The sequence below is a fragment of the Ranitomeya variabilis genome, chromosome 4, assembly GCF_051348905.1.
Source record: "Ranitomeya variabilis isolate aRanVar5 chromosome 4, aRanVar5.hap1, whole genome shotgun sequence".
Taxonomy (NCBI): domain Eukaryota; kingdom Metazoa; phylum Chordata; class Amphibia; order Anura; family Dendrobatidae; genus Ranitomeya; species Ranitomeya variabilis.
In genome coordinates, this window is record NC_135235.1 from 104,823,073 (window position 1) to 104,842,958 (window position 19,886).

Here is a 19,886-nt window from a genome sequence, read left to right on the forward strand (position 1 = left end):
AATGAAGATTTATATTCATCAAACCTAAAAGAATTAAATGCGGTAAACTATGCACTGCGTCAATTTCTCCCACAGCTACGAGGAAGCCACGTCCGAATCTGTTCAGACAACACTACGACAGTGGCGTATTTAAACAAACAAGGCGGCACAAGATCAGACGCTCTAATGTCTTCCGCAAACAGTACCTTAATCCTGGCCGAAAAGCATCTGTTGTCCCTCTCGGCAGTCCACATCAAAGGAGAGGACAATCAACAAGCGGACTTCCTAAGTCGACACACTCTTCATCAAGGAGAATGGTGTCTCAATCCTTACATTTTCCACAAGATAACATTGTTATGGGGCAAACCCCAAATAGACCTGTTCGCTACAAAACAAAACAAACAAGTCCACAAATTCGCATCTCGGTCCCGTGCAGATCACCCGGACATTCTAGATGCTCTTCAAACACCATGGCAATTCAAGCTGGCGTATGCTTTCCCTCCGATAATTCTGCTTCCACAAGTAATACGGAAAATCAGGGAAGAGCAGGCCAGGATAATACTAATAGCGCCATTCTGGCCCAAGAGACCATGGTTCTCGTGCCTGCGGTCGATGTCGGTGACGGATCCTTGGGTCCTTCCCTCAATCCCAAACCTTCTCTCCCAGGGACCTTTCTTCCACCCTCAGGTGGACAGCCTCCACCTGACGGCCTGGAATTTGAAAGGCAGATATTAAATTCCAGGGGGTTTTCAAAGGGCCTAATTGATACACTCCTGCTTAGCAGGAAACCATCTACAACAAAAATTTACACCAAAGTATGGAAGAAGTTTCTTCAGTTCCATACTAGTTCAAACCCCTCTGAAGTCCCAATAAAATCTGTACTAGAATTTCTGCAGAAAGGGAAAGAGTTAGGTCTGTCAGTTAACACACTAAAGGTCCAGGTGTCCGCTCTGGGTGCCCTCTATGGCCATAATATTGCTGGTAATAAATGGGTATCCCGCTTCATCACGGCCTGTGAACGAGTTACTCCTATCCACATACCTAGAATAGCTCCGTGGGATCTAAACCTAGTCTTAGACTCTCTAACAGAATCTCCGTTTGAGCCTATAGACACAGCATCTTTGAAACACTTGTCGTTAAAAACAGCCTTCTTAGTAGCCTTAACATCGGCTAGAAGAGTCAGCGACATTCAGGCCTTGTCGATAGATCAACCTTACCTTCTCACATTTCATGACAGACTAATCTTAAAACCGGACCCCCTATACCTTCCTAAGGTAGCAGGGAAGTTCCACAGGTCACAGGAGATACATCTTCCTACTTTCTTTAAAGACCCCTCTACTCCTGAAGAACAAAAATTCCATACTCTAGACGTCAGGAGAGTAGTTTTGCAATATATTGAGAAAACTAGTAGTTGGAGGCAGAGTAGGGCTCTGTTCATATCCTTCCAGGGCAAAAAGAAAGGATATGGAGTCACAAGAGCAACATTATCCAGGTGGATAAGAGACGCTATCCGGTTGGCCTATTCCATGAAAAATGAAGAACCTCCGGAGGGCATCAAAGCACACTCCACCAGAGCCATGGCTTCTTCCTGGGCCGAAAAAGGGAACGTGCCAATCGAAGATATATGTAAGGCTGCAACTTGGTTGGCTCCTTCCACTTTCTATAATCACTACAGGCTCGACCTGTCTTCCGACTCTGACCTACACTTTGGCAGGACTATCCTCAGCATGGTGGTCCCCCCCCTAGGTGTTGGTCTCTGGAAATCTCTCCAGTGGGTGCTGTCATGGACTCATTAAAAGAGCATTACCGTAAGTAATCCGGCTATTTGCACAACTCGAGAATAGGTCTGACAAAATTGTCACCTTACTAAAATTGTTGGTGAACAATTTTGTTTCAACCATGTGATGCTCGTTCAAACTCACTTGTGGCAAGTAATAGTTGTGGGCAATAAAAAAAAACAAAAAAAACTACACACTTTCACTGAAACCAGATTAAAAAAGGGAGAAGTTGACTCCATCTTTACATTGTGTGGCGCACTAAGTATGGAAAACAGAAGAGAGCTAAGGACTTGAGCAAAAATTGTTTAACGAGCAATAATCTCAAAGTTACAAGTCCATCAAGCGGGCTCAGTTTGCGCTGACATAGATGCTTCCCCTATCTGTTCACATTTGAATTAAATAAAACTATAGCAGGAGACCCAGGAAGACCCCACTGCTCAGACATAAAAAGGCTAGTCTGCAGTTTGACAAAATGAATGTGCGTATACCAAAATCCCAAAGACGGAGCTTTTTCGTAAAGACCATCATCCTACTGTTCAGTGAAAATGGAATGAGGCCTACAAAGAGGACACAGTACCTACAGTTAAACATGGTGGCGGCTTAAAGATATATTGTGGTTTTGCTTGCTCTGACACTGTCATGAAATCTGAAGATTACCAAAGGATTTTAGGTTGCAATGTAAGGCCCAGTGTTAGAAGCTGGGTTTGCATCCTAGGTGATGGATTTTTAAGCACTACAAGGTCCCCCAAACATACTTTAAGAAGATCACAGAAATGGATGGAAACAAGGCACACGAGAGTTTTGAAGTGGCAGCAAGGAGTCCGGATCTAAATCCTATTAAACATCTGTGGAAAGATCTTAAAATTGCTGTTGGGAGAAGGCGCCTTCAAATATGAGACCTGGAGCAGTTTACAACAGTGGTTCAGAATGGCAGTTGAGGGGGAAGAAGCTTGTTGATGGTTATAGGAAATGATTTATTGTAGATATTTATTCCAAAGGGCGTGCAACCAAATAAGTAGAGGGTGCCAAGGATTTTGACTGGCCCATTTTTCAAATTATGAAACTATATTCAACCTGGCTTTTCTTTTCTTTTTCTTTTTTTTTTTTTTTAATTGAAACAAACTTTTATAACAAAACATGTAATTGCATTAATTTTTATGGCAGAAATGCTTAATTTTCAAGAGTGCCAACATCTTTTGGCCATGACTGATGGGTTCAGTTTTGTTTAAAATTTAGTTTTTTGCAGATTTCACATTGCATTGTGTAAGCAGCTGGGAGGACACGTGGCACCTTGGTGCAGGTACTGCTTCATTAAACAGATTATTCAGTTGGAGAAATATCTTTAATGCAGTGTTCCCCAACTTCAGTCCTCAAAAGCCACCAACAGGTCATGTTTTGAGGATTTCCTTAGTATTTCATAGATAGTGTCCCTGCACTCCATGCGGACTGCGGTGCTTAGGCAGCATCTTTTGTCATGGATGACAGCTGGTTTGATCAGCTGACACGTGCCATTAACAGACGCGGGTAGAATTGCGATTCAATCTGACAGCGGCATTTAACATTTCTGCGCCGGGAGTGCGTCACTAATCCTGCCTTTTGGTACCCCGCAGTCATGTAACAGGGTTGGCATGACAACCCGGGGTCTGCTGGAGACCCCTGTGGTTGTCATTGCTGATTTGAGCGCCGCACTGTAGCCAGCCTTCAAAACAGTGATAAGTTCTGCTGCACATTGGATGGCCGAAGCCCTGCTATGTGTAGCACCGACAATCGGATAGTCGCAGCTTCTAGTCTCCTAAGGAGACTATTGAAGCAAGTGGGGGGAAAAAGTTTCTAAATATAAATGTTGAAATCACTACCGTTTTTGCTCCATTCCAAAAAAAAATAAACAAAAGAATCAAATATACACCTTTGGTATTGCCATGTTCAGAAACATCCGATCTATCAAAATATAAAATGAATTAATCCGATCGGTAAACTGAACTGCATAACGAGAAAGTCAAACCGCCAGAATGACTATTTTAGTCACCGCAATAACAGGCGATCAAAAGATCGTATCTACCCCCAAAAAAATAAAAACGTGAGCGCTGTGCTCAAAAAAAAAAAAAAAAAAAAGCCCTCACCAAGCCCCAGATCTCAAAAATGGAGACAGTCTAAGAAAATGGCACTTTTTTTTTTTTTTTTTTGCCATTTCATCACACTTTGAATTTTTTTCCTGTTTTCCAGTACAAAATATGGTAAAACCAATGGTGTGGCTAAAAAGTACCGTATTTTCCGGCGTATAAGACGACTGGGCGTATAAGACGACCCCCCAACTTTACCAGTTAAAATATAAAATCTTCTTAAAAGTCGGGGGTCTTCTTATACACCCTATGTCGTCTTATAGGGCCGGTGAATATGTGCCTTTTGGGGGGGGGGGGGAGTGATCCTGATGACGAGGGGGCGTCTCACAGGAAAGTGAGTGTCCCCCATTACCTTATCGTAGCGGTGCAGCGTGGGGGTCTCAGTGCTGGGAGTGGCGGCGGCGGCTGCTGTGCTCTGGTGCGGCGGCTGCTGTGCTCTGGTGCGGCGGCTGCTGTGCTCTGGTGCGGCGGCTCCTCTTCTGTGTGGGGCCTCTGTGCTGTGCGGTGGCGGCGGCATATCTTTATCCAGTTGGGGCTCCTCCGGCATCTCCTTAGCCCTGGAGGCCCCGCCGCAACTCCATGAGTGCAATGCAGCGGCCATTTTCCCGGAGGCAGCTCAATAGGTGCGATGCGGTGGCCTCCGGGAAAATGGCCGCTGCTCAGATTCAGATCTCGTCCCGAAATCTCGGGACACGAGATCTGAATCTGAGCAGCGGCCATTTTCCCGGAGGCCACCACATTGCACCGATGGAGTTGCGGCGGGGCCTCCAGGGCTAAGGAGATGCCGGAGGAGCCCCAACTGGATAAAGATACGCCGCTGCCGCCGCCACCTCACAGCACAGAGGCCCCACACAGAAGAGGAGCCGCCGCACCAGAACACAGCCGCTCCCAGCACTGACACCCCCACGCTGCACCGCTAGGATAAGGTAATGGGGATTACTCACTTTCCTGTGAGACGCCCCCTCGTCATCAGGATCACTCCCCCTCCCCACCCACCATATACACCGGCGTACAAGTCGATTCCCGGCGTATAAGACGACCCCCGACTTTTAAGAAGATTTTCGGGGGTTAAAAAGTCGTCTTATACGCCGGAAAATACGGTACATTTTTCTGTGGGGAAAAAAACAATCCCTCACATGACAATATTGACCAAAAAATGAAAAGTTATGGCTCTGGGAATGAGATAAAAAAAAAAAAAAAACCTGAATCTCTTGGTCATAAAGGGGATAAGCAAATAAACATCCACAGTGAAATATTACTGAAGCAAAGTAGACACAAACTGTGTACATGCTGCAAAGGAAACCTGTCACCTTGTTTTGGCGCAATAAGATATGGCCACTGCCTTTCAAGGCTTATATTCAGCATTCTGTAATGCTGTAGATTGGGCCCCAATCCAACCTGAAAGAGGGAAAACAAATTTTGTTATACTCACCCAGGGGGTAGTCTGGTCCGATACGTGTCGCAGGTCCCGGGACCAGCGCCTCCCATCTTCATGCGATGTCCTCATCCTGCTTGCTTTGTGCCGTGCTCCTGTGCAGGCGTACGGATCTGCCCTGTTGAGGGAAGAGCAAAGTACTGCAGTGCGCAGGCGCCTGGAAAGGTCAGAGAGGCTCTTCGCACTGCAGTACTTTGCTCTGCCCTCAACAGGGCAGATCAGTACGCCTGCACAGGAGCACGGCACGAAGCAAGCAGGATGAGGACGTCGCATAAAGATGGGAGATGCCGAAACTGCGACGCCCATCGGACTAGACTGCCCCAAGGTGAGTATAATAAAACTTGTTTTCCAGGACGTCCCTCCTGACAGCACCCAGGAGGACGTCCTCCTCCTCCTTGCTGGGACAGGAAACACACGAGAGTTCAAATATCCGGTACCTCCCACCGATCCTCAGTGTTTTTCCTGTCCCTGCACGGAGGGACACACGTAGAGAAGCAGCACATGCTTACCGAGCTCAGGGGGATCGAGCGGTTTTCCAATCCTTCCCCCTGTCAAGCAGCTCAGGGTCGAAACTCCCCGGAGGGGAGTCCCTCTACCCCAGAGGCCCGGAGTGGACGATACTCCGGGATTGAACCGCTCCTCCCGGTGGGGAGGCTCTCGGTTCAGGACGCAGCAGGATCCGGCCTCCGTTCTGCAGAGCACGCAGTCCCGGAGAGATTACAGACAGGCGAGGCTTCCGGGTGTAAGGTAGCCGAGTCACTTCCGGTATCGGCAGAGCCGGCGGAACGTCACTTCCGGTGACGTTCGCTTCAGCGGGGAGGCAGACGCTCCATATGGGAGCACACTGTACAGAGCGGTCGCTACGTTCTTTGCATCCAGCATCTGCAGTGGCCACACCGTCTGCCAGGATCGGCTGCCAGGATCAACGATGGAAGATAGAATCGACGAGGAGAGGGTAAGACTGCCTGGAGCAGTACGACCTAAGCCCCGTAACCTCCTCATATTTCCCCGCCTATTACTCCCTATCTTACATTACCTAGGATAAGGGAAACTCCGCTGTTCCCACGGTTACAGTTAAAAGATCGGGAAAAGCTACTATGAAGAGCGCCAGATGTCCTTTATGTCATGCTAAGCTCCCAGAAGCCTATAACAAAACCCTCTGTGCCTCATGTACCTCCAAGGTCATGAAAGATGAGCAGACAACCCTGTTTTCCGAGATGAGATCCCTTATAAGGGAAGAGGTACAGGCCTCTATATCCAGCCTGTCGCAGTCTCGGCCCGCCAGTCCCATACCCGGTCGTAAGCGTCCCAGGCGGGAGGAAATACAGGGGGAACCTGATTATTCATCGGAGGAAGATTCCGAACTCAGGGATTCGCTCGCAGAGGAAGAAGGTGAAATAGTGGAGAATCAGGAATTAGCCAGGAAGTATCTATTTCAATCTGAAGAAACAGATGGACTCGTACATGCTGTTAGGAGTACTATGCAGATAGAAGATACATCTAAACCTCAGTCCAGACAGGACTTGATGTTCGGGGGTCTAGTGGCACGAAATTTGACTGTATTTCCTATAAGTGAGCATATCAAGGCCATGATCCTAGAGGAATGGAAGGAGGCCGAACGCCGTTTGGTACTATCCCGCGACTTTAAAAGTCGATTACCATTTGACTCTGAGGAAGCCAAGTTATGGGACGAGGTCCCTAAAATCGACGTCCCGGTTGCGAAGGTCACCAAGAAGACTGCTATACCCTTCGAGGACTCCTCTAGCCTTCGTGACCCAATGGACAGGAAGGCCGATATATTACTTAAGAGGGCTTGGGAATCTTCCGCAGCCCTGATCAAAACAAACATTGCAGCCACTTCTGTGGCAAGGTCAATGTACATATGGATGGGGCAGCTGGAAGAGCAGCTATCCAATAAGACACCTAGAGCAGATATACTAAATTCCCTTCCTTTAATGAAATCGGCAACGGCCTTCTTGTCAGATATGACAGCGGAATCAGTTAGATTTGCAGCTCGTAATAGTTCCTTATCTAATGCAGCTAGGCGAGCTGTGTGGTTGAGGTCATGGTCTGGCGACAACGCCTCTAAATCCAAACTCTGCTCTGTTCCATTCTCGGGACAGAGTGTTTGGACCTACTTTAGACACTATCCTTGAATCAGCCAGTGATAAAAAGAAAGGATTTCCTGAGGACAAAAATAAGCGTTCTCAGTCCTTTCGGAGAGGCTTCTTCTTTCCCAAGAAACAGTTTGAGCCTAAAGGTCAGGGTCGGGCCAGTAGAGGATCCTTCAGAGGCTCCCGTGGACAGAGCTACAGGAACAGAAGTTCCTTCTTTAACCCTGCATACAAGAATAAATCACTATGACGCCACAGGCATCGGGGGGAGGCTTCGGAGGTTCGCAGAAAACTGGGCTCAGATCACTCAGAATCAGTGGGTTCTCAGCATTGTCTCCAGGGGATACAACATAGAACTCTACGCTCCTCCCCCAGAAAGGTATATTACACCAACTATCGTCACTGCAGATTCAGCCATTCTAAAAGACTTACAAAACATGCTCAGAACCGAAGTAATCATTCCGGTCCCTCACTCAGAGATAGGAACGGGTCACTACTCCTCCCTATTCACTATCTCACGGCCATCGGGCGACACTCGCACGATCATAAACTTAAAGCCGTTAAATGTCTGGGTGAGATACAAAAGGTTTCGCATGGAGTCTATCCGCTCAGCGATTCAGCTAATAAATCAGAACGCGGTCATGTGTACCATCGATCTAAAGAGGGCTTATTACCAGGTCCCAATACATCCCATGTCTCAAAACCTGCTAAGGTTCGCAGTAAAACTACCAACCCGGACCTGCCACTTCCAATTTCAGGGCCTTCCCTTCGGGCTGGCCTCTGCTCCTCGCATCTTTACAAAGCTTATATCAGAAATGGTGGCATTTCTGAGAAGACAAGGAGTCATAATAATCCCGTACCTGGACGATTTCCTTTTAGTAGCAGATTCAGTGGAGATCTTGGAAGTTCACAGAAATCAAACGATAGCAACGATGGAACACCTAGGCTGGGTAATAAACCGGCAGAAGTCCAGCCTTCTTCCAGACCAAAGAGTAACCTACCTAGGGGTGCTTTTGGACTCCAGTCGCAGAATATCCTGCTTACCGGAGGGCAAAAGAAGAATAATTCAAGATCGAGTCAAGTACCTACTGGAGCATCGAGCTTCTATAAGGATGGCTATGCAGGTCCTCGGCCTTATGACGGCTTGCATCCCATGTGTAAGGTGGGCTCAGGCACACTCAAGACGTCTGCAACGACAAATCCTGTCGGTATGGGATCGCCGGAAATCTTCACTAGAGGCTACATTGAGGCTGACGGGTCCAACTCGAAGATCCCTCCATTGGTGGACTCGCACAAAAAACCTAGAAGTGGGCGTTCTATGGATCTCCTCACCCTATGTAGTTATCACTACAGACGCCAGTGCATGGGGTTGGGGAGCTCATCTACAGGGCAGAATCTTGCAAGGCAAGTGGCCAGAAAGCATAAGGAACAGATCATCAAATTACAAAGAGCTGTACGCTGTATGGCAGGCGTTAAAACACAATCGCCCTTTCCTCCTAAACCGGCACGTAAGAATTTTCTCCGACAATGTAACGACAGTCTCATTCCTGAATCATCAAGGAGGACCAAGATATCAACCTCTGCAAGATTTAGCAGAAGAAATCTTCAGCTGGGCCGAAGACACTATACTCTCCCTAAGAGCTATCCACCTAGAAGGTTCTCAGAACATAGTAGCAGACTACTTAAGCAGACAAAAATTGTGTCCAACAGAGTGGGAACTGGACCAGAACATTTTTCGGCAACTATGCTTTCGTTGGGGAACTCCCAGCATCGACCTCTTCGCAAGCAGAAGGAACTCGAAGACTCCAAGATTCTTCTCCCTGAACCCATCGGATCTTCCAGAAGGGGTAGATGCTCTGAGTCAGAAATGGAACCATTCCCTCTCATACGCCTTCCCACCGTTGGCGTTAATTCCAGCTGTCCTTCGGAAGATCAAGGAGGATCAGACAACGGTCATCCTAGTAGTTCCGTATTGGCCAAAGAGGAGTTGGTTTCCAGTACTGGGAACACTAGCAATGGACAACCCAGTCATTCTGCCTGCCAGCGGAAGAGTCATCCACCAAGGTCCAGTCTATCATCCAGATCCAAGCAGACTCTGTCTTTCAGCCTGGATCCTGAGAGGATCATCCTGAAGTCCAAAGGCCTGTCAGACCAAGTCATATCTACTATACAAAGCAGCAGGAAACCGGTTACATCAGCCATATACCGGAAGATTTGGAAACGTTTTTGTTCAGAAAGTGGCAGGTCCGATGTTGTATCAGGCTCACCGAACATTCCTGTTATCTTGGACTTTCTGCAGAAAGGGTTCAACTCGGGGCTTCGACCTAGCACATTAAAAGTACAAGTGTCAGCGTTAAGTTCTTATCTAGACTACCCCTTAGCATCACACCCATGGATAATACGCTTTATTCGGGCCACCCAGAGAATGCGTCCCACCATCCGGCACTTGTCCCCAGCCTGGGACCTTAACCTTGTTCTTAGAGCACTATGTAAAGGTATTTACACTCCGGGTGATGATATGCCGATAGCTATTCGCACTCGGAAAATGGCCTTCTTGGTTGCGATCACCACGGCTAAAAGAATTGGAGAAATTCAGGCGCTATGTATCAGAGATCCCTACCTACAAATCAGGGAGGATAGCCTAATACTGAAATTAGACCCAGCTTTTGTACCAAAGGTTAGCTTCCACAAAAAATAGGAACCAAGAAATAATTCTCCCTTCCTTTTGTAATAACCCCTCCAACGAGAAAGAAAGGGCTCTGCAATCTCTCGATGTTAGGCAAGGAGTGTTAGATTATTTACAGGCCACGAACTCCTGGCGTATAGATTCTAACCTTTTTATTTTATTTGGGGGAAAAAATAAGGGTAAGAAAGCCTCTAGAGCCTCTATCGCCCGTTGGATTACTGCGGTAATCTCTCACGCCTATCAGTCCGAGGGTTTATCACCTCCTCCAGGTTTAAAAGCCCATTCTACCCGGGGGGTGTCTGCCTCTTGGGCTGAGCGTGCGGGAGCTACCGTAGAGCAGATCTGTAAGGCCGCTTCTTGGGCCAGGACAGACACTTTCTGTAAACATTATAAGCTTGATGTTATGTCTGGTCAGCACACGGCTTTTGGGAGGAAAGTCCTCCAAGCGGTAGTCCCACCCTAAGGAGATGATCTGGTACTTCTCCTGGGTGCTGTCAGGAGGGACGTCCTGGAAAATCGGTATTAGTCTTACCGGTAATTATGTTTCCAGGAGTCCATACTGACAGCACCGGTAGTTCCCTCCCATATCTATTATAAATTACATATATATATTCAGAGTTATGTTATATATATTCTGTGTATTGAGTTTCAAATATTAAAATTTTATTTGCATCATTCCATGAGTTGGTCCTTGTTACAACACTGAGGATCGGTGGGAGGTACCGGATATTTGAACTCTCGTGTGTTTCCTGTCCCAGCAAGGAGGAGGAGGACGTCCTCCTGGGTGCTGTCAGTATGGACTCCTGGAAACATAATTACCGGTAAGACTAATACCGATTTTTCTTCTTTCAGGTCGGATCGGAAGCTTATCTACAGCATTACAGAATGCTGCATATAAGCCCCAAAAGGCAGTGGCCACATCTTATAGTGGCAAAATGAGGTGACGGGTTCCCTTTAAACTAGCAGCTTGTTGATGTTGGCTGTGGAAAGAGTGAGGGTTGTATTTTTTTTTTTATTCACTTTTAACCCTTTCACGACATGCGCCGTACATGTACTGCCCATGTCGTGTCTCCCCCTTTGATGTGGGCTCCGGCGCTGAGCCCACATCAAAGTCGCGACATGTCAGCTATTTTGTACAGCTGACATGTGCGCGCAATAGCGGCAGGTGAAATCGCGATTCACCCGCCGCGATTAACCTGTTAAATGCCGCTGTCAAACGCAGCCCTGTGGTCAGCGCTCACAGCACACCTGCAATTCAGCTATATAGCAGCGATCTCATGATTGCTGCTATGTAGCTGAGCCAATCGAGTGGTGCGAGCTTCTAGCTGCCCATGGAGGCTACTGAAGCATGGCACAAGTAAAAAAAAAAAAAAAATGTTTTTAAAAATATGAAAAAAATATAAGTTTTCGCCCCATCCTAAATAAAACAATAAAAAAAATCAAACTTACACGTATTTGGTATCGCCGCGTTCAGAATCGCCCGATCTATCAATAAAAAAAAAAGCATTAACCTGATCGCTAAACAGCATAGCGAAAAAAAAAAATCGAAACTTCAGAATTACATTTTTTTTGGTCGCCGCGACATTGCATTAAAATGCAATAACGGGCGATCAAAAGAACGTATCTGCACAAAAGTGGTATTATTAAAAACGACAGCTCGGCATGCAAAAAATAAGCCCTCACGCGACGCCAGATCACGAAAAATGGAGACGCTTCGGGTATCGGAAAATGGCACTTTTTTTTTTTTTTTTTTTAAAGCAAAGTTTTGAATTTTTTTTCACCACTTGTATAAAAAAAAAACCTAGACATGTTTGGTGTCTATCAACTCGTAATGACCTAGAGAATGGCAAGCGGACATGCGACCACTACAGACACCGCTTTGTGGCGCTCTGCATTTGTTAAGGCTTTATGGTGTTTTTACATTGAAAAGGTTTGTGTGTATTGAGTGCTGTTTAGAAGGGTCCCACCGTTTAAAGGTACCTTCACACTAAACGATATCGCTAGCGATCCGTGACGTTGCAGCGTCCTTCCTAGCGATATCGTTGTGTTTGACAGGCAGCAGCGATCAGGATCCTGCTGTGCCATCGTTGGTCGGAGAAGAAAATCCAGAACTTTATTTCGTCGCTACGACGGTACGATCTGTGACGTTCCAGCGATATCCATACGATATCGCTGTGTCTGACACGCAGCAGCGATGAGGGACCCTGCTGAGAATCGTACGTCGTAGCAGATCGTTTGGAACTTTCTTTCGTCGCTGGATCTCCCGCTGTCATCGTTGGATCGGTGTGTGTGACACCGATCCAACGATGCGTTCGCTTGTAACCAGGGTAAACGTCGCAGGGCCGCGCTTAGTAACCTGATGTTTACCCTGGTTACCGTCGTAAATGTAAAAAAAAAAAAAACAGTATATACTCACATTCCGGTGTCCGTCAGGTCCCTTGCCGTCTGCTTCCCGCACTGACTGACTCCCGGCCGTAAAGTGAAAGCAGATCACAGCGGCAAGGGACCTGACGGACACCGGAATGTGAGTATGTACTGTTTGGGTTTTTTTACATTTACGACGGTAACCAGGGTAAACATCGGGTTACTAAGCGCCGCCCTGCGCTTAGTAACCCGATGTTTACCCTGGTTACCCGGGGACCTTAGTGTGAAGGTACCTTAAGGCCTGACACTGCTTCTAAAGGTACCTTCACACGAAGCGACGCTGCAGCGATAGCGACAACGATGCCGATCGCTGCAGCGTCGCTGTTTGATCGCTGGGGAGCTGTCACACAGACCGCTCTCCAGCGACCAACGATGCCGAGGTCCCCGGGTAACCAGGGTAAACATCGGGTTGCTAAGCGCAGGGCCACGCTTAGTAACCCGATGTTTACCCTGGTTACCAGCGTAAAAGTAAAAAAAACAAACAGTACATGCTCACCTGCGCGTCCCCCAGCGTCTGCTTCCTGACACTGACTGAGCTCCGGCCCTAACAGCACAGCGGTGACGTCACCGCTGTGCTTTCACTTTCACTTTAGGGCCGGCGCTCAGTAAGTGTCAGGAAGCAGACGCTGGGGGACGCGCAGGTGAGTATGTACTGTTTGTTTTTTTTTACTTTTACGCTGGTAACCAGGGTAAACATCGGGTTACTAAGCGCGGCCCTGCGCTTGGTAACCCGATGTTTACCCTGGTTACCAGTGTAAAACATCGCTGGTATCGTTGCTTTTGCTTTCAAACACAACGATACACGGCGATCGGACGACCAAATAAAGTTCTGGACTTTATTCAGCGACCAGCGACATCACAGCAGGATCCTGATCGCTGCTGCGTGTCAAACTAAACGATATCGCTAGCCAAGACGCTGCAACGTCACGGATCGCTAGCGATATCGTTACAAAGTCGTTTCGTGTGAAGGTACCTTAACTTAGTTTGTTTAATCTTGTCTCTACTGATTTTTTGATAAGAGCACTACACTACTTTTTGTATCCTCAGTTTCCCCACTCTCCGACATGGATTCGTCCCTTGATGGAATAATAACTGCCGATATGATAAAAGAGGAGGAGAAACTGGAGGAGGCGGCTAAAGTAGAAGAGCAAAAGATGATGGAAAAGGTAATATTTGTTTTAAAAGAATTACCCCAGCAAACTTTCATTGTTAAAATGGAGCTTGGAGACTCATTTAACATATTACTGCTATCTTACCGTAGTCCTCCATACATAAGTTTTCTAGTTGCTCTGTAGGTTATTCCTGTGAGCAATAATATAAAAGGAAATAAAAGCTGTTCTCTTTTAGCACAAGCTTACTATGGGGGTGGATGGGAGAAAAAAAAGGATTGCGTTTTTGAGTGGCTGACTGGATTAGTTTCATAGCTGCTACAAGTAAATGCTGTAACTACATCGTATTAGTGTTCATGTGAGATAAGGAAATACTCTGCTGCTCACACTGGGCCGAATACACGAATGTTCACTGTACAGGCTGTATGTTCGTCCAGTGCAAGTCCCAGTAATGTACTTAATCCATCACACACAGGCTCGTATGTCTTGGGAAAGAGATTCCAATGAAATGCGGTTCAAGAGACTACAACATTTACTTGAGAAAAGCAACATTTATTCTAAGTTCCTCTTAACTAAAATGGAACAGCAGCAGCAAGAGGTAAGCCACCTGTGTATGATGGCCTTATGCATGTACCATCAGCTTTGCTACTAATTTAAGCCATTTTGCCAGTTACAAGTCAGATTACTAAAGCATGGTTGTAATCTTGTTATGCTCTATACTGTTGGTCACCCCACCTGCATGGATTGACCTCAATGGACTTGAGGTCTACCTTCAACCTTAAATTATGTAAATAGCTTTGAGTTGGTATAGTAACCCATGTTGGTTGCAGAATTTTGACTATCACATTTGCACTCCGTGTTTTGTTTTTTTTTTTTTTAAAGGAAATCAGAAAGAAAGAAAAACTTGAAAAGAAGAAACAGAAATTGGCTGAAAAGGTATTTTGTTCAGTGCAATAAATAAATTTTAAATTAGTGAAGTGGCTGCAGCTTGTAGCCTTATTTGTGGTTTCATTTTAAAGCATTGGCTTTGTGCTTTCATTAGTTTATAAAATGACACTTCTTTTCTTTTACTGACATTTTAGTTATTACGAGCTTCATTTATAATGGTCTCAGAGCTGATAAATGACAATACAGCTCCTTTAGTAAAACTGGAATAGGATGATGCGCGAAATGTGCTAGGTCTGCTTTATCTTCTGAAAATTTTTCTTTAAAGGGAACCTGTTATGTAAAATAACACTATTAACCTGCAGGTTAAAAGCTGTCTGACACTATGGCACCCTCCCTGCACAGAGCCCCTATGCTGGGAGGAAATTAAATTTATTCCCCCCAGCAGCTTTCGACTTCCAGTTATGGGGATGGTGCCGACTCTTGTTCAGTCACCACTTGGTATATGGAGCGGTGGCTGTAACCCCACGGACTGACAGCAGGCCCTAATGAAGAGCAAGCTGTCAGTAGTTAGAGCCGCCAATCTATAAATGAAAAGTTACAATATTTTAGTTGTCAAGCTTTAATCCTGCACACTAAAATCAGAACCATATAACAATGCATACTAAAGTTACTTCTTTTTCAGAGTGTAAAAACTTCATCTGACGCTGGCAAAGCAGGTGAGCCCAAGTCATTTTAATGATTAAGTTTGTCAGCAGTTTTCTCTCTTGTAAAGATGTCTTGTATTAACCCCTTCACCCCCGGAGCTTTTTCCGTTTTCGTTTTTCGCTCCCCTCCTTCCCAGAGCCATAACTTTTTTTTATTTTTCCGTCAATTTGGCCATGTGAGGGCTTATTTTTTGCGGGACGAGTTGTACTTTTGAACGACATCATTGGTTTTAGCATGTCGTGAACTAGAAAACGGGAAAAAAATTCCAAGTGCAGTGAAATTGCAAAAAAAGTGCAATCCCACACTTGTTTTTTGCTTGCCTATTTTGCTAGGTTCACTAAATGCTAAAACTGACCTGCCATTATGATTCTCCAGGTCACTACGAGTTCATAGACACCTAACATGACTAGGTTATTTTTCACCTAAGTGGTGAAAAAAAATTCCAAACTTTGCAAAAAACAAAACAAAATTGCGCCATTTTCCGATACTCGTAGCGTCTCCATTTTTCGTGATCTGGGGTCAGGTGAGGGCTTATTTTTTGCGTGCCGAGCTGGCGTTTTTAATGATAGCATTTTGGTGCAGATACGTTCTTTTGATCGCCCGTTATTGCATTTTAATGCAATGTCGTGGCGACCAAAAAAACGTAAATCTGGCGTTTCGAATTTTTTTCTCATTACGCCATTTAGCGATCAGGTTAATGCTTTTTTTTTTTTTTTATTGATCGGGCGATTCTGAACGCGGCGATACCAAATACGTGTAGGTTGGGGTTTTTTTTAATTGATTTATTTTGATTGGGGCGAAAGGGGGGTGATTTAAACTTTTATATTTTTATTTTTTTCACATTTTTAAAAACTTTTTTTTTTTTACTTTTGCCATGCTTCTATAGCCTCCATGGGAGGCTAGAAGCAGGCACAGCCCGATCGGCTCTGCTATGCAGCAGTGATCATAAGATCGCTGCTACACAGCAGATTTGCAGGTGTGCTGTGAGCGCCGACCACAGGGGGGCGCTCACAGCCACCGGCAATCAGTAACCATAGAGGTCTCAAGGACCTCTATGGTTACAATGGAGGAGCATCGCCGACCCCCGATCATGTGACGGGGGTCGGCGATGCGCTCATATCCGGCCGCACGGCCGGATGCGGTAGTTAAATGCCGCTGTCTGCGTTTGACAGCGGCATTTAACTAGTTAATAGGCGCGCGCAGATCGCGATTCTGCTCGCGCCTATTGCGGGCACATGTCAGCTGTTCAAAACAGCTGACATGTCCCGGCTTTGATGTGCGCTCACCGCCGGAGCGCACATCAAAGCGGGGGTCCCGACATGTGACGTACTATACCGTCACATGTCGGGAAGGGGTTAAAGAATAAACTTAAACTGGTTATATCAAGTTTATAAATGTAAACAAAAGCAAAATACTTGTGAAAAAACTATTTTGCAATTTGCCACTTATTAAAAATCCCCTTTTAAGGAATAGGATTTTTCTTTCTTTAGTGTAAGGCTATGTTAACGTGGGGTTTTTCTTTTTTTTTTTTTTCTTTAAATGGAAATTTTCCTCTGCATTTTACAGTACAAGCAAAGTCTGAGATTTCAGAAATCTCTTGCACACAGCTTGTCTGGGTGGTACAAAAAAAACACTAAAACCCAGGTATCGGTTTTCGGTGCCAAAACCTGCTGACGTAGAATCAATTGTGGTGTGTTTAGTTTTTTTGCCCTAAATTTTACCAGCTTGCAAAAGAGACAATTGCACCATGACACAAACGCAGCAAAACCTGCTTTATTGCAGCAAGCTTGTTACTGCCAAGAGCAGGTTTTTGCCTTGGGGTCAAAAACACAATGTGTGAACATGGCCTGAATCTCATTGTGTAGGTTACCCGTGACCCTTCAGTCCCAGCATGGCCGATTACATAGGTAAGGAGCACAAGCATGCTCTGCTTTACAGCCTGTTGTGTACCTCTAAAGCTGACTGGGTCTGGCCAGCTTTAGGTTGATTTTGACTGCATGTTTTCGCATGGCAAAAAATTGCAGTGTCTTACTTACAGTTCCAAGAAATTGGATGGGATTTGTAGAAATCTTTTTAGTTTTCTTTTTTTTTTTTTTTTTTTTTTCCCCCTCGTGATCCATATAATGGGTATTTAATGACAAGTATGTGTGAACTAGAGATTGAAAATTACAGTATATACCGTACATCAGCTTATTTCACAACTTAATTTTTTTTTTTCAGCAAGGAAGAGAAAACTTAAGGAAAATTACAGCATTTCAGATGTTATGTCCAAAGAAGTAAGTTACTTTTTTTGTTTTCAATATATAGTAGTGCAAATCTAAAAAAAATGAAACAAATGTGTAGCTCTTGTAACAACACGTGTGGTCTCTTTTGTGGTTTCCTTTGTTAGCACATCATATCTGCCTCCAAAAAAAGCAAGAAAGACTCTGAAGTATGTATGCACACAATTCGGTATCTTAATATTTGCAGCTGTACGTGTATTATATTAACCAGTTTATGCCACTCTGCAGGACGTCCTCGCCACCAGGAATTTCACTGCTGAAGAATTGGAGCAAAATGGAGATTCCAACTCTGTCATTAAAGATAGACTGTCACAAAGTGTGAGACAGACTGCACAACATCTTTTTGATCCTGTTAGGAAAGTGGATGGTCAACCAGTCCTTTACCAGCAGCCAAAGTACTTCACTGGTGGTGTGATGCGGTGTTACCAAATTGAAGGCATGGAGTGGCTCAGGGTAACTTTCACATGTTTTGAGCTTGGTGTTTATCTTTCTGTTCTCAGTTTGGATACAAAATTCCCAACAAACAGTTATCCTAATATAAATTGTCAGTTTGGGTACATCTTACAATGCTTATCACCTTAACGACTATACAGCGGTGCTTCTGGACTTTGGTTCTTAAATAAAACGACAGCTACTGTTTCATAAATCAATGGTAGACATTAGTGATGAGCAACTATACTCGTTACTCAAGATTTCCCAAGCACGCTCCAGTGTCCTCCGACTATATTTTTTTTTTAGTGCTCGGAGATTTTGTTTTCATCGCCGCAGCTGAATGATTTACCTCTTAGACAGCATAAGTACATGTGGGGGTTGCCTGCTTGCTAGCGAATCCCCACATGTAATCAAGCTGGCTAACAGATGTAAATCATTCAGCTGCGGCGATGAAAACTAAATCTGAGCACTAAAAAATACTCGGAGGACCCCCGAGGGTGCTTCGGAAATCTCAAGTAATGAGTATATTCGCTCATCACTAGTAGACATCAGATACATTACAAAGTTGTTTTTTGTTTTTTTTTGAGATCTGCTTCTCTAGCTCCTCACTACATAGGAGATGGCAGCTGCTATTGCTGAGAATCTGTCTCTGTATTTAGTGCAGACAGACTTTACCATTACTGATTTTTCACCCGAAATGAGAATTTTGATCATGACAAATTGTCAGAAAAAGACGCAGATTTCTCTGATTAAAAATAAGCAACTCTGTAATCTTGTTTGTGTACTACTGATTTAGGAAATAAAAATTAAAACTACTGGTTAAGTAATTTTGTATGAAAGAGGTTCTCTTGCTAATTCCCTATAAACAAAACAAGTCTGGTGCGAATGAAGGAGTTGCCTTTTGCAGAGGCTTTGCTTTCATGTCGGCTGTAGTGCAGACAACGAAGTCAAAGGGGTTGAAAGTGGTGTTTGTTTGTTTTTACTCTGTCTCCTCATTGGGGGACACGGGACCATGGGTGTTATGTTGCTGTCCACTAGGAGGCGACACTATGCATAATTTGAAAAAGATTAACCGTGGCTCCTCCTCTGCAGTATACACCCCTGGACGGCGTCAGCCTTCTCCAGTTTTTGCTTAGTGTCGCATAGGAGGCACACCTAAGATTTTATTTTTTTTTACTCCGTTTTTTTTTTTCCGACAGATTACAGATGAAGAAAAGTGGGTCTACTGTGAGACTCCTGGCATGGCTCCTTCCTCGGCCCCCTATTACGGGGTGCCCGGTTGAAGTCGAGACGGCTTTTTTCCCCATGTCGCTCCTTCCCCAGTCCCTCGGGTGCTGGTTCGAAGTAGAGACCCCCCTCCTTCCCCAATTCCTTTTGGTTTCTGGGTTGAGGTCGAGGATAAAGCCCCCTGAAGGCGACAGCAGCACCCTCTCTAATCCCCCTCTGGGGGCATTAGGTTGAGACGCCTCAGGTAGGGCCTGTACAGGCAGCACTCTGCAGCTCCCAGCAATGGGCCAGCACACTGCGCCTGCATCCAGGGACCCCAGACCAGCTGCGGGCTCCTGTCGGGGCCGTGGGGAGTGCAGGCAGGCATGGCACAATAGAGACACAGGGCTCCCTGCGCCCCTGTCTCTGCGGCAGCACCAGCTCTATACTGCCTCAGGGGGACTCGTCACAGGGCCCCCTTCCGCTTATAGCCCCACCGCTATCCTGCTTTTAAATCCGGGGGGGTGTTCGGTTCAGATCCGACCCCCTTCCAGACTTCCGCGCCGGTCTGGAGCCTTTCTGGGCATCAAACACCTAATTTAGGCTGCGGCTTCGGCCTAGCTGAAGCTGCCGCCCGCCCCGGATGACAAATATGACACTCTACAGTGTCATAGAGGGGGCGGTTCGAGACAGAAAGGGCGCGTTTCTACACAGCTTTGCCGCTTTTT

At 45.7% G+C, this 19,886-nt stretch overlaps 2 protein-coding genes across 2 annotated transcripts in view; one reads left to right on the forward strand and one right to left on the reverse strand.

Moving 5' to 3' along the window:
• The window catches only part of LOC143769954 (uncharacterized), a 36,327-nt gene extending 30,837 nt beyond the window's left edge, over positions 1–5,490 (reverse strand). Inside the window, exon 1 of the mRNA XM_077259038.1 lies at positions 5,310–5,490. Coding sequence (XP_077115153.1) covers positions 5,310–5,384 — 75 coding nt within the window. The 5' untranslated portion in view covers positions 5,385–5,490. The remainder of the gene's footprint in view (positions 1–5,309) is intronic.
• The window catches only part of HELLS (helicase, lymphoid specific), a 63,157-nt gene that overhangs the window by 9,930 nt on the left and 33,341 nt on the right, over positions 1–19,886 (forward strand). Inside the window, exons 2-8 of the mRNA XM_077259036.1 lie at positions 13,584–13,702; positions 14,121–14,243; positions 14,528–14,581; positions 15,216–15,249; positions 17,459–17,514; positions 17,628–17,669; positions 17,749–17,973. Of these exons, the coding sequence (XP_077115151.1) occupies positions 13,584–13,702; positions 14,121–14,243; positions 14,528–14,581; positions 15,216–15,249; positions 17,459–17,514; positions 17,628–17,669; positions 17,749–17,973 (653 nt within the window). The remainder of the gene's footprint in view (positions 1–13,583; positions 13,703–14,120; positions 14,244–14,527; positions 14,582–15,215; positions 15,250–17,458; positions 17,515–17,627; positions 17,670–17,748; positions 17,974–19,886) is intronic.